Below are 15196 nucleotides of genomic sequence, written 5' to 3'. Positions count from 1 at the left end.
CTATACAACTATAGTTCACTATACAACCCTTTCACTATACAACAATGTTCACTATACAACCTGTTCACTATACACCTAAAGTTCACTGTAAATGACCTGTTCACCTTAAACAACCTGCTGACAATACAACCCACCTGCCTGTTTAACATGAAATTGAAATTCTGTGTCCTGTGGCAAATGTAAAAGAGTCTTCAGTTGTTTTTCTAAAACACATTGCTGCCAGGAAACAGCCAGCACTCAATATACTGAGGTTTAAAAGTTTCATCTCCAGGGCATCTCATTTATTCACTTATCCACAATTTGCTTTAATCTTTATTCTGTAACTTTAAAATGCTGCATTCTCAAGTTCTAAACAATAAAACAATAAACTGAACTTGAAAGACCTCTATGTAGGGATTTTTATCTTTTGCTCTTATCAGTATCATATATTGCCTGCAGCACCGTGGCCTTTAGAAAAAGGGTGTGACCTCCACAGACTGGCTGTCATAAGGCTGTGTTTGCAATTGTTCTCTAAGTGAAATAAATTCTGTAAACTCCAGACTTCCTGAAAAAAAAAACCGATTTGTCGACAAAGTGTATGCCTCAACTTCCACTTTCTAATAATTATTTGTCATTTCAAACATTAACTGTCTAAGATCAAGCCTTTCGGTGTATGACCAATTACAGCTTTCAATCAGCCAGTAACAACCAATAAAAAGCAAAGTATGCTTAAGCACCTATTTGGTTTCTGTTCAATGTGGTGGGCAGTTTGATTCATTTTAGTGGACTTTACGCTGGATGCCAAAGACTGTGTACAAATCTAATGTTGATACAATAATTACTCAAACTTTGAATATTTTCACTAAAGCTGTTTATTTCTTCTTTGCTAATGTTCCCTTTATATTTAAATTTCAAAATGGTAAAATAAATCAAAGTATCGATAAACGTGTATAGCCTAAAATACGTCAGTTTAACATTGTAGCCTACAATTATGTGCATGTCCTTAAAACTCTTTTTGTTTGTTTATTTCAAACAAACATTGCTATCATTTTATTGTTGAAAAAAAAAGCAATCCTAATATCAAATATTTAATCAGGTAACATATACCATCACATTTATTAGCTACACAAAAGTTTCTATTTTGTCACACAAAAGCGAGCCTGCATGTCTTACTTCCTTGTTTCCAAATTGTCAAAGATTGTATCTGTTAGCCAGGCCTTATGGGATACTGGAATGGTGTATCCACTGAATCGACAGAATGACCCAGAACGTGAGTTTATCCTTCGGGTGGAATCGTCTGATCTGCTGCATGAAACATCGAACGCGAAATGAGCCAAGAGCTCGAGTAGACTTGTCTACTGTATGAACTGTTGAACTCGAGCTTTCAAACTCAGGTTTTCGAACTCGAGCTGTCCGAGTTCGAACTCGTGCTTTTGTACCCGAGCTTTTCAACTCGGGTTTTCGAACTCAAGTTTCCTGGCCGTGGAGCTGCAGAAGGCTGATGGTAGAGACACTACAGTGGTTTAACTAAATTCAGATCCTTTTGTTTGTAATACAAAGATTAAAAACAATTACTTTACTGGGGTAAATGGAAATACTTGTCGGTTTAGTAAGATAAGTAGTTTTCTTAAGAGGTGAACGTTACTGCGACCTATTTTTTGGGCGCATTAGTCCACACTTTCTGGCTCTTTGTTGATTGTTACTGGTCCGCTGTGCGCAATGCGTAGTGATACCAAAGGTTTCTGGCTGATTGCATGTAGCTGACTGGGAGCAGTCTAAAAAAAAGCACTCAGTTGTGCTGTTGAAAGGTACGAACGACTCACTAAAAAGAGCCCTTCAAAAGGAACGACTCGTTCGCGGAATGCACACCACTAATAGTCGTTTGATAGTCAGGAGTACAGCGCGCTACAAAAAACACGACTCTAAACGCTAACTCTAACAGCACAAACGGAAACATCTTGGTCAAGTATAAATACAAATTACAGACCGCAATCTCTCTGTTTCTCTTTGTGCATATGTGTGTGTGAAAGATGGGGTGACTGTATGACTAAACTGCACTGGCTAGTGAGACAACTAAAGGACGAAGTGTGTGTGTGTGTGCGTGCGTGCATGCGTGTGTATGTGTTACTTCAAAGGGAGATGCTCAAAGGCTTATGTGTATATGTGCTATCTAAAGAATACCAGAATTTTGCACAAAAATCAGAAATCAATGTCTCGTTCTGGACATCTAAAATATGTCCAAAACCCTTTCATGTCCACTATTTTTAAGGCGAATATGTCGCCAGAAACTGTCGCTCACCTGAGGTATCTTTGACAGCATAATTGTCATTTCTCTGTGGGGAGTGATCGGGTCACATGTAAAAACACCTCCGCTTTCCTCTGTCCAGCTGGATCTTCCTCACGGACAAAAAACTCATCCCCTTTTTGGGTACACACCCATTTCGATGGAACTTTACGGGTTAGTTTCAATTAGTTAAGATTCTTTTGTTTCTTGTCCGTCTCGTTGCCTTTTTGTTCTGAAAGAGTTCTGCACCATCTACAAAAGAATAACTTGATTTTTACGCATCCACCTTGGGGAAGATGTGGCTCTAAATCGATTCAGGTGTGACGGAGGAGCAGAGCCTCTAACGACATGGTCAGATTACACCTGTTGGGCAGGTGGGTTAGCGCTTCCCAAAATGAATGATAAAATCATTCTTTTACATAATTTTGAAAATTTGTAAAGCAGCCTACGTTGGACTTACCTGTTTTAATTGAGTTTCGTCGAATGATTTGCCAGCGTTTTCAAATATACTACATCTAAACTGTGAAAGTCTTAAGTTTTTCAAGTGGTGGTTTTAAAGTCGACAAAAAGTTTTTGGATGTGAAATGACTCTATGTAAAAACTGAATCTGGCGTATTTGTGATGGTGATTACCACCAAAATGCAAATATTTTCACGCGACCTTACTGACTTGGTAGAATTTGAGTCTAGTGGCCATTTGTTTTCGCTCCGTTGTGTACGCTTTCTCTGTTTCTGTTTTTTCTGTTTTTCGAGTTTAAAATGAAAACAGGTTTAGCTGTGAAAAGCATATTAGTCCATCTCTTAACAAGCGCAGTCAGGAACATCTTGGTAGAGTTTCAGTATGAATGCCAGACCACAACTCCATCTTCCTCATACACATACGCACTTAAAATCATAGCACTAAATCCTCTCAGATACACATAAATACGCGCTAAGAATCATAGTACCAAATCCCTTCAGCGACACATACAAGCACACTGCTCAATCACATTTTCGAGAACAATATTTGAACCCTTTATTAGATGTTACATACACATACAGAGAGAGAGAGATGCTGTATTAAGCCTTAGTTCATATGTTTCTAAAACAGTTGCTTGGTTTGGTTGATATGATTAGTGACTCAATTTGATCGCTCAGTGTTTCTGCATTGTTTTGTAAATGCTTTCGTAAACACATTGTTTTGTAAACACTCCCTGGACTCTGGGTGTTTGTGACTTCAGTGTGAGATAGAGGTCGACAGATATATTGGTTTTGCCATGTGACTTGACCACAACACTTGTGCCTAATGAAATATGTCCTGGAATAGACATATGCTACTTTCCATCGCAAAAGCCTTTAAATACACTCTTTAAATCACCTGTCCCTCACCTTAAAACACGACACAAAATGTGATAAACATCTGCATGTTTTTTATGTAGGTTAGGGTTGCAATAAATACATGTGTAATTACATTAAATGCCCCCCCCCCCTCCCGCCCTGAACTGTAACTGACTGTCGTATATACTGTACATATGTACTGTAAATGCTCAAATAAAAACTAGGTCTCAAATACTGGTCGGGGATGCTGCCTGTTTGGCCAAATAAAGACTGGTTCCAAATTCAGGCAGGGCAAGCCCCAAACATAAATTACAGAAAGTCTCAGGTGGTAAAGTCATCATATTTCCACAGCCTTTTTTACATCAGTACAACAACATACAGTAATTATGCTCACCACTCTGTTACTATTAGTTTCACTTTTTAGCAGAATACTGAGTGTTCTAACTCACATGGTCGCTGTAGGACTGTGTGTGTTAATCTCTCCTTCCTATTTCCTATGTGTTATTCCATTATTTCTATGAGTTATTTCATATAACAGCACGTCTCAACGGTACTTGGAAAAAGTCACAGAAGGGAAAAGATGTCTGATTTTAGATGGTGTAGGAACAGTAGAGACATGTTGGCCAGTGAGCTGGAAACAGAGGAACAAATTTTATCTTTAAACCTGTCAGATGTACCATTGCCTATCAGTAGCATAATGGTATATCTGACATGCTCTTTATTTTTTCCAATAATTAAAACGTGTGTTGCTGTAATACAGTATGTTATTATTTTAAAATTTGTGGACCAACAAATTGCTATATGATATCAAAGCTTGATTGTTTTGTGTGACTTTTTGTGTGACCATTGGATATCTCATAGATATTACTAGATGTAGTTTTTTATTTGCCTGCTGTTACTATCAGCACCATATCACTATAATCAGACACAAACTGCCTGTAGTCACCCAAATATTTTTATTCTTTAAATACAGTAGAGTACAGGCCATATTCCAGTAGTAGGTATACCTGTAAATCCTTATAGGATAAATTAGAAATGAAACATTACCACAATATTACAAAATACAACTATATTAAAAATGACAAATTATAAATAATGGCCTGTCTCTAATAATAGCCTGTCTCAAATCGAGGCCTGATTCTTTCTTCAGTTGAGGTCAATAAAGGCCCCAGCCACTATTTGAGAATTTACGGTAATCAACCCTCACCGACCCGGTCTGTATATTGCCTGTTGTTTCTCATAGAAGCTATTTGCAAACAAATTCATTGTGATTCTCTTTATGTGGTTTTGTTATTGCAAATATGATAAATGAAAATTGGGCCAAAATATCAGACACATGTCACCAATCGGCCATTCTAAGCCATTAGATATCAATATGGATATCGGCCCTAAAAAATGCATATCGGTTGACCCCTGGTGTGAGACTGTGCTGAGACAGGTGGTGGACTGTTTGTGTAAGAATTTTTTCCTCTTCTCTCTTTCACAAACCAGACAAGCTCAATCAACAAGCCTTTAAAAAACCAGGCCTGGGCACTTACCTTTGAGATTAATCTCATTTCAGAGACCTGCTGTATGGATCTGCTCTCACTGGGGCCATTTTCAGTCATATTTATTCCAGTTATTGCATGAATGAATGATGAATTATGATAGTGACGGAACAAGTCACCCCTGGGCCTATATGCACAACTTAATTTGAGACACAAACATAGGCATCATGAGGCCGGCAAGACCTGACCTGGAACAGCAAAATCACGAAAGAGTCAACATCATTATTTAGGGATTGAAAACATACAAGACTTTCTGTACAGTGTACATAAAGTGTAGGGAGGAGTGTTCTCGTATTCATGATTTTAGTGGAGGTTTCAGTTTGTATTAATACATGACGCTCTAGCAAAGTCTGACGACACAACCTGTTCAGTGCCGCTGCTCAACACTGCTGTCAGTAGAACCAGCAGCAGAGCGAAACTGACCTGTCTTTGACCGTTGGTTTACCCCACTCATGTCTGTCCTTTCTTTCCTTTTCAGGGCCCACTTTGTGAATGTGTCACACACCCATCTATATATATATATATATGTGTGTGTGTGTGTGTGTGTGTGTGTGTCTGTGTCTGTGAGTGTGTGTGTGTATGTTTTCGGACAGGGCTCTCAGTATTGGGACACAATGCAGCATTGTATCTGTAATACCTACCACTCCTAACTCTCAAATGTCAACTGCTCTTCTGAGCACAAAAAGCCCTCTTTTCTGTAGGGCTGCAGGACAATACACACACACTCACACACACACACAGACACACACGCACACACATATACATATACATGGGCATTGTGGAATCCTGTTGAAATCTAAGCATATCCCTAACTCTAACCTTAATCGCAAGCCTAATCTTAACACTATTCTAAATGATGGATAAACTTTTGAGTTCTCAAAATCTAAGGTGGGGGGTGGGGGTGGGATCTTCCTCCCTCTAAGTGCATGCATAAAAGCAGCAAATTTTCATTATTTCTGTTGCTGTCACTAATCCTTGTTCATGTTTATATGATTATATAAATTATGATTATGAATATATATTACATTATATGATTCATTTTCAGTCTCAACATGCATTAGTTTTCTAATGCATTCCCGGGGTTGGGAGACTTTTCAAGGGGCAGAATTTTAAAAGACCCAGGGTGAAGCAAAGGTAATGCTCAGATATGTGAGAAACATCCACACATTCGCTAAGGCTTGAGCACAATGTGGTACTAAAGCTCTGTCCATGTGGCACTAAAGCTCTGTCCATGTGGTACGAAAGCTCTGTCCACATGGTACTAAAGCTCTGTCCATGTGGTACTAAAGCTCTGTCCATGTGGTACGAAAGCTCTGTCCACATGGTACTAAAGCTCTGTCCATGTGGTACTAAAGCTCTGTCCATGTGGCACTAAAGCTCTGTCCACATGGTACTAAAGCTCTGTCCACATAGTACTAAAGCTCTGTCCATGTGGCACTAAAGCTCTGTCCATGTGGTACTAAAGCTTTGTCCATGTGGTACTAAAGCTTTGTCCATGTGGTACTAAAGCTCTGTCCATGTGGCACTAAAGCTCTGTCCATGTGGCACTAAAGCTCTGTCCACATGGTACTAAAGCTCTGTCCATGTGGTACTAAAGCTCTGTCCATGTGGTACTAAAGCTCTGTCCATGTGGTACTAAAGCTCTGTCAATGTGGTACTAAAGCTCTGTCTATGTGGTACTAAAGCTCTGTCCATGTGGTACTAAAGCTCTGTCCATGTGGTACTAAAGCTCTATTTCACTTTACAGTGTGATGTCATGAGGCCAAGCTAAAGGAACCAGCAGATGAATTATTTCATCCACTGACCCAGTGCACTGTTCCAAGACAGTCAGTTAGTGCTGTATATCAGTTAGTACTATACATCATTTAGTACTGTCTGTCACTTAGTACTGTACACCGTTTCATACTGTATGTCAGCTTTCCAGTCTTCAGAAGTGTTCAGAGCTTGTCGAGGATGCCAGCAGGGCTCCCACACGTATTACTTCAAAACATTAGCCCACAGACATCCACACTGCTGGAATCTCTTCTGTGTCACGTTCCCACCAAGAGTTTGGAGCAGGGAGTTGACTCAGGTGGTGACTCCTTTTAAAGCCTCTTATTTGTAAGTAAGGACACTAGGCAACCACATAGAGTCTGTCTGTAATAGGGCCAAAACTGAACCAGAATCTCAGCACATAGTGGGAGCTTTGGTAATAGTGGCAGTTCTCTTTGATAATAACTCGACCTTTGTCTTAGATACAAATTTATGTGGCTGAGCAAAATCTGTAGGGAGATGTTATGGATCTGTTTTTGGAAGGGGAGATGTTTTTATGGTAGTTCAGTCTCTGGACCTAGTGCAGAGACAGCCAGAATCCACAGTCTCTCATATGATCACTGACTAAGTACTGTAACTGAAGGTAAAAATGAAGTTTTCCATTTTGCAGATCCTTTATGTTCTCTTTCAGTTTTATTGAGTCAGTGTTGATATCAGGAAAGAGGAACAGATTGTGTTTTACTGCTTTTTTTTAACCATACATGGCCCTGGCAGGGTGAAGATGTGACAACACTTTTTAAATGGCAGATTCAACCCAACCAAGTAGCTACACAATATTTATTCAGTAGTTTGAACAAATGAATATCACAGAACAATTATGACATTGGTTCTATAGATCTGTCTCTTTCTGTAACCACTGCTGTTAGCTTGACTCACTCTATTCAGCTTGACTTGCTGTTCACTTAGCTGCTTTATAAAACAGCACATTGAGTTAATGGCAGTTTCTTGGCAAGCAGGCTCAACAGAGCCGGCAAGGACAGAGCATTCTAGCATCCTAACCCTAACCCTAGGGATTCTGCCTGCAAATACAGTTGCAAGAAAAAGTTTGTGAACCCTTCAAGTTTGTGAACCTTGGATTTCTACATTAATTACATGAAAAATGGGACCTGATTTTTAATTAAGTCACAATAATAAACAAACACAATCTGCTTCAACTAATAAAACGCAAACAATTGTTCTTCTTGTCAATACTGAATACATTTGAAGTATCTTAATGAAGATCTTAATAAGATTTGGTAGCAGTTGTTGGTGCTAAAGGAGGTTCTACCAGCCACTAAATACAAGATTTCATATACTTTCCAACCTAGACTGCTAATGTTTAAACAATGTATTCATTACTGACCAGAAAAAGTACAATTGATTGTGTGTTATTCGTTTAAACAGATTGTGATTGTCTGTTATTGTGGCTTAGTTGAAGATCACATCACATTGTTATGTATAATTCAAGTTGAAGTTTATTTGTGTAGTGCTTTTTGCAATGAAAAATTGTCTTAAAGCAGATTTACATAGATCAGTGTCTATGAAGCTCAAGGCAACAGTGGCAAAGGAAAAACTCCCTAATGAAGTGAACAGGAGGAAGAAACCTTGGGAGGAACTAAGATTCAGCAGGGGGAGACCATCCTCCTCTGGCCAGCACATAGAATAGACATATTTACAGTTTAAAATGAGTCCAGGGTAACCAGATTCAATGGTCTGTAAAATTATTTACAGTATATGATTTGTTTACAATTTAAAAGAGTTAGTATGTAGCGGTTCTAGGAGTTTTTGGTAGTTCAGATATAGATCAATTTGATAACCAAGCAGTGTTCAAATGTTTGTCTTTGAGACAAACTGTATAATGGGCTTAGAATGATTAGCTTTACGGTAGTTAAAACTGAGATTATCATCATGTGACTATAAAGGACAGGCTGATCTTGGTTCCACAGTCAGTGAGTGTGTGTGTGTGTGTGTGTGTGTGTGTGTGATCTTGGTTCCATATTTCCATGGCATGAGGCAGTTTTGTGAAGGTGTTGTTTATGTTTTTTTGTTTTGTTTTGGTTTTTTTCTTTTTGGCGTTGTTTATGTTAACTCCCATCCCAGTCTGAGAGGAGAGAACAACAGTGCACAGTAGTGAAGTGTTTTGGGTTTTCTGGGGGGGGGGGGGGGGGGTTCTACAGAGAGATGCTATGTTTGGAGCTCTGCCTCTGTTTGTTTAAGCTAGGACATCAGTCACATTTCCTAAATGTCATTTGAGTATTTGGTCCTCATCTTTAATCAGACATCATGCTATACTTGGATTAGCCCTCCGTCCAAATGGAAGTATGACCTTTATCTGTTCTGTTGTTTATTTGTTTTGTTTATTTGTTTTGTTTTTCAGTAGGATGAAGATCAGGGGGGTATTTCAGAAAGCGGGTTTAACAAACTCTGAGTTTAATCCTGAACTCTGAGTTGATGAACGCTGAGATGGGAAACTCTGAGTTTTCGGTTCCAGAAGAGCTGATCTGAGTTGGTTCGATCAACTCTGAGTCTGTTAACTCCGAGTTAAGCGCGTGCATGACAATTATAAAAAGGCATCATCAATGGAGCTCCGATACTACGATTCACAATGGCAACCGGCAAAAACAAAAGTCGTTTTACTTCACCCCGCTGCAGTTAGAAATTCTGATACGTGTTTATGGCGAGTATGGGCACATTTTCCAAAAAGAAAAAAAGGGGGCAACACAACTGCATCGGCAAAGGCGAGACAATTAGCGTGGGAGAGACTTGCTGCCCGAGTCAATGCGTAAGTTTGAATGCAGAAGTCTATTCATTTAACATGTAAGCACACTTTCTTTTAATATTACAGGTGGAAGTGGTGGAATGTGATTGAATAAAATTCTATTTTCATTTAGGAGCAATCCCATGGGCACAAAGCGCACTTGGCAGCTGCTGAAAATGAAATATAAAAACAGTTCAAACAGGTAAGACATTTTGCTTAGGCCTATAGGCTCATGATTGTACCTCATTTTGGTTTTAATCATATTTGACATATTAAACAAAGTAAATGTCATTCAGTGGCTGTTTCAACTTGGAGTAGCTTTAACCCCCGATAAGAAAACTGTTTTAAGACACACAAATGTCCTCACGCCTAATATCCTGCTTAGCAGATTACCATTTGGGCTGTAAATACTCCCAGAGATAGTTTAAAGTATACTGAAACAGAAAGCTCTTCTTCATCACAGGATGATGATGAAGACATGTTGTCTGCTGCCACAGAGAGGGATTCAGAAAGGCCTACTGTGGTTTACATTAATATTATGTATGGTAGCTACTGATATTTCTCTCCCTATTAAAATCTTTTTACATTCTTGTGTGGAATTTTGAGTTTAAAATGCACATTGAAGGGATGACACGTTCTTATCCTTTTTAACAGAGCATGACTGGGCATTACCAGGAAGAGAGTCCATCAACCTCCACAGCACTGATTGACACAGTGAGATGTTCAATAAATGCCAGGTTAATTCTGCATGTAGATCTGTAGAATTTAATGTCATCCTTATGTTTTCTCAGTTATGAATTAAGCTGACTGAGAAATGATGCACTTGCAGTGGCAGATTAAATGGCCTATCTTGAAATTCAATTACTGGAACACCAGTTAGAGGTGGGTGCATGGTCACAGGTGAATTGTTAATTGTTGGAACAATATAAATATAGTAATTGTTGCATTTGCATTTGTAGGAAATAAAGAAGACCAAATAAAATGTGACTGATTTTTCTTTATTTGACTGCTGGGGGTGGTGGTATCTTAATCTGTGAAATGTTTTTGGAAAATTATCTTTCGGACGGCACCATCGAGGACATCTGCAGGGTGGATGGGACTGTCTTCCTCAGGGTTCCTCGTTCATTTGTGCGGCAGGGAGCTGCTCTCCTCTAATTGTGGCAATTTTATGGAGGACAACACATGGCAAAATAGTGTCACATGCCGTCTCTGGGGTTACCCTGAGTTTACGCAGACACTGAAGCCGGGCTTTGAGCATGCCTACTGTCATCTCAACCTGGGCTCTAGTCCTGCAGTGGGCCACACTGGAATGTTGTTGGGGGCCCAGCTCAGGGTCAGGGTAAGGGCTCAACAGAGAGGGCTGGCATGGGTACTCTCTGTCACCAAGCAGGTGGCCATCAGACTCTCCTGTAATTATATAGTGGATACATTTTAAGGGTGTTAAAAGAGGGAGACAAGGGAATGATATTTGTGCAAAGCTGTACTTAGCAATACTGTTGCTCAGGGTACACTAATGATACATTCGTATATCATGCACAGAGCTGGGCCACTGGCTTCAACCTTTGTGATAAAGTGCACTGCATCACATATGATCTTGACAGTGCAGAGAATGAGATATATTAGTTGCAGTATATTGTGATGTATAGTCTTTGTTACTGTAAGACAACAGTCAGTGTACCTGCACATTAATGCTGTGGAAAGACTTCCTATTCACATAGTCAACTTCATTAACTGAAGGAGCAGTGATGGGGATCTGTGTGCCATCGATGCAGCCCATGACACTGGGAAACCCTGCAACATAAAAACTAACGACTGATCCCAGTCTGAGGTCTCAGCAGAATATCATGAACACGATATAATAAAAAATATCATTACCTTTAACTGAATGATTCTACATCAGTCACCTGCAATCCTGTGTAATTCCTCTTTGATGGTCCTTAGAGGTCTGACACTAGGAAAATGTGCAGTAGCCGTTTAAGTGCAAGGGACACTTTTTTACAGCTCTACAAACAGTTGCTTTCCCGATATACGCGGCATCGCCAGTGTTATAAAGGAAACTCTCGTCGGCAAAAAAAAAAAAAAGAAACGCAAAGAATTTGCTCCGATCTGAGAGCAAGAAGTCCTCGGTGTCTAATATTAGAGATGTAGGCTGGAGTTGTTCAGATAAATGATAGATTGTGATGAAAAACGGTAACGCTCGATTACATAGTCATCAGGGAACGATAATACATCTAGTCGGGGGCTCAAAAACCTCTCCCAACGTAAGGCTATGCGAATTAATTTGGCTTCAACACCGATCGGGTTAGCGACGAAAGGAGACGCCATGTTTGACAGCTGCTTCAGGTTCAGCCTGAGGGAGGAGTTGGGGAGAAACTCAGGGTTTGTTAAAGAAAACCTGCCAGCGAGCAGGTTAGGTTCACAGAGTCAGTTACTTCGGTAACTGAGCCAGAGTTTGAGTTACCTCGCTTTCTGAAACGGAAAACCCAGAGTTTCCTTCATCTCAGGGTTAACAAACTCAGAGTTTTCACTAAACCCGCTTTCTGAAATACCCCCCAGAAGGCACAAGGTGTTGCTGTTCTGTTGTTTATTTGTTTTGTTTATTTGTTTTGTTTTGTTTTTTCTTGTTCCGTAGGATGAAGATCAGAAGGCACAAGGTGTTGCTGTTCTGTTCAGTTGGGCTATGTGTTGTCTCCTTCCTGAATTATTACAAAGTTCTTCAACATGTGCCTTTGTTACAACAACTCTCTAGCCAGGCTGCTAACCTGAAAACCTCCATCATGGCCAGTGACTTGTTCTGGAGGGAGAAAAGTGTTCTTCTATCCAGGCCCCTTTTTCAAGACAGCCTTGACCAAAGAGCTAACAGTCAGGATGTGCCACCTGGACAGGCCGAGGCATCTAAGAGGAAACGCATGGATGGTAGGCCGGTAAGAATCAGTGATCTGTAGGGACATAGGACATAGTGGTGGTGTAGTGGTGAGTAAACGCTGGAGCAATCACAGGGCTGTAACACCTGATCATGTCAAATCTCCTCCAATGTGGCCATGTGCAGCGCGCTTAACCCACAAGTGTCCTCCAGAGACACATTCTTCCATATATAAAGTACATTTAAGTTGTTCTGGATGAAACTGTCAAACAAATAAACTAATAAACAAAAGGATCCCTTTTTGTCCTCAGGTCCACACTGGAGGAGGGAAAGTTCCTCATGACCTTCATGGCACAAAGACAGATCTCCACCTTCGTTATTTTCATCTCCAAGACGACATCGCTCCATACTTCACACGCAGCAAATCTGGGGCACTGTGTTTCCAGGAGGGTACAAGTCAGGTTGTATCTGCAGACTTGCAAGGGAGTGGAGCAAGAGATAGTGACCAGCGTAAGAGAGATGTCCATCCTGAACAATACAGGCCAGCTAAAGACCGCGGGGGGGGCGAGTGTGTGTGTCGTGAAGGCTGGTACGGTCCACACTGTGGTGTGCCCACAATGGTGCAACACTCCAATCTGCACACCAAGAGTCACCTGGTGCCCCGTGAGGTTGCCCGCCGTGTTATCAATGCCATCAACATCAATCATGAGTTTGACCTACTGCACGCTCGCTTCCATGAGCTGGCCCATGCTGTCGACCTTTTCCTCGTGTGCGAGTCAAACTTCACGGCTTACGGCGACCACAGGCCTCTGCACTTCTTGCAGCTTCTGCTTAACGGGACCTTTGACTACATAAAGCACAAGATCCTCTATGTTTTCCTTGACCATTTTCCCAAAGGCGGGCGAGTAAATGGTTGGATTGCTGATGATTACTTGCGAACTTTTTTATCCAAAAATGGGATGTCGAGGGTCCAGGGCTTACGTCCAGATGACATCTTCCTTATTGATGATGCAGACGAGATTCCGGCACATGAGGGTATCCTGTTCCTCAAGCTCTTTGATGGCTGGACAGAACCGTTTGGCATCCACATGCGGAAATCTCTGTATGGGTTTTTCTGGAAGCAACCAGGAACTCTGGATGTCATCTCTGGCTGCACTGTGGCCATGCTTTTTGCTGTATATAAGGGCGACGGCATTTTGCTTAGACGGAGGGAATACTACTCTATGCCAGGATTTCGAAAGTATGAGAATAAAACTGGACACATCCTGGTACCGTGGTCCCTTGGAAACCCTGTCCACTATGCTGGCTGGCACTGTTCCTGGTGCTTCAAGCCTGAGGGAATATACTTAAAATTAGTCTCCGCCCAGAACGGAGATTTCCCCCGATGGGGCGACTTTGTGGAGAAACGAAAACTGAGCTATATCAAGGAACTAATACGTACTGGTGGCTGGTTTGATGGTTCGGTTCCAAACTACCCACCAACAAACCCCAAAGAGCACATGTTTGCCCCCAAATACCTTCTGGACAATTTTGAGCGCTACAGCTACTTGCTTGAGAACCCCTATACCAAGAAGCAGGGCTTGTAGAAAGAAATGGGTGAACGGTAGAGTAAAACTAATCAGGGACACGTTCAAATTAGGCACCAATATCAGGTCCTTCTGGTAGAGAAATGTTGTCTGTGTGTGACTGACACAGCACTGAGCTCTAAAAGTGAAAAATGGTTTAGTCTGAAGCCAGGGGAGAGGCCACACACACACACACACACACACACACTCACTCACTCACATACACACAAACATATAGACAATGTGTTCCTTGATACATACACAATTTATGTGTAGAGGTCCTGCATAAAAAATGTTTACACTGCTGTATGGCAGCTGGTGCACTGTGTAACACAGCTGATCTATGGAAGCACTTTCAGTTGTGGTTACTGACTGCTGGAGCTGAAGGAGCTCGTAAAGATTAAGGTGTGTCTAGCAGCATGTTTGCTGTATGTGTGTGCATGTGTATTGTGTGTGTGTGTGTGTGTGTGTGTGTGTGTGTGTGTGTGTGTGTATTGTGTGAATGTGGACCATATACCCTTAGGGTGATATAAATCTGATACTGTGAACTCACTCCAGAGAGAGACAGAGAGAGAGATCCACTGCTTTAGGAATTAACAGCCCCTCTACATGTGTCTGGAGTAACTGGGTTTGGAAAATGGACCCAGAGAAAGACACCAGTGCCTGTCAAGCAGCCGGAATCAAATGGAGGTTCATTAATCAAGATTAATCTCAAAAAACAATGTAGTGAATGAAATACATGACAGACAGCAGCGTATGGTGCTGGTACCGTAAGGCTGGTAGAGCTTCTCACGCATGGCAAATTCTCCAGTGTTAATTTTGGATTCATCATTTCTCACTGTTCCTTTATATATGTACACAAAAACAGTACAAATCATTCAAACTCTCTAAGTTTTTATGCTTGTAGAATAATTCTGAACTGAATTCTGAGAAACCTGTAGGACATTTTAGATTGGAAAACAACCCACTGGGTTTTAACACTGGAGACTTGGCTGTTTAGAACTGTGAATGTGTAATCATATTAAACCATGACAATGTCTGACTGAATATTTGCACTGTTTGTTTTATGAACACTGTAAAGAATGGACGGATG

The 15196-nt window shown here is 40.8% G+C and overlaps 1 protein-coding gene across 1 annotated transcript; it reads left to right on the top strand.

Annotated features, from left to right (window-relative positions):
• The first annotated feature begins 12308 nt into the window (after positions 1-12308).
• mgat3a (beta-1,4-mannosyl-glycoprotein 4-beta-N-acetylglucosaminyltransferase a) lies at positions 12309-14124 on the top strand. The gene is made up of 2 exons (XM_030793353.1): positions 12309-12599; positions 12850-14124. The coding sequence occupies exons 1-2, from the start codon at positions 12309-12311 to the stop codon at positions 14122-14124; spliced, it is 1566 nt and encodes a 521-aa protein (XP_030649213.1).
• The last annotated feature ends 1072 nt before the right edge of the window (positions 14125-15196 follow it).

Source organism: Chanos chanos, chromosome 16 (assembly GCF_902362185.1).
Source record: "Chanos chanos chromosome 16, fChaCha1.1, whole genome shotgun sequence".
NCBI lineage: Eukaryota > Metazoa > Chordata > Actinopteri > Gonorynchiformes > Chanidae > Chanos > Chanos chanos.
Note: the sequence above shows the minus strand (reverse complement) of the source record. Positions and strands in the feature narration are given on the sequence as shown.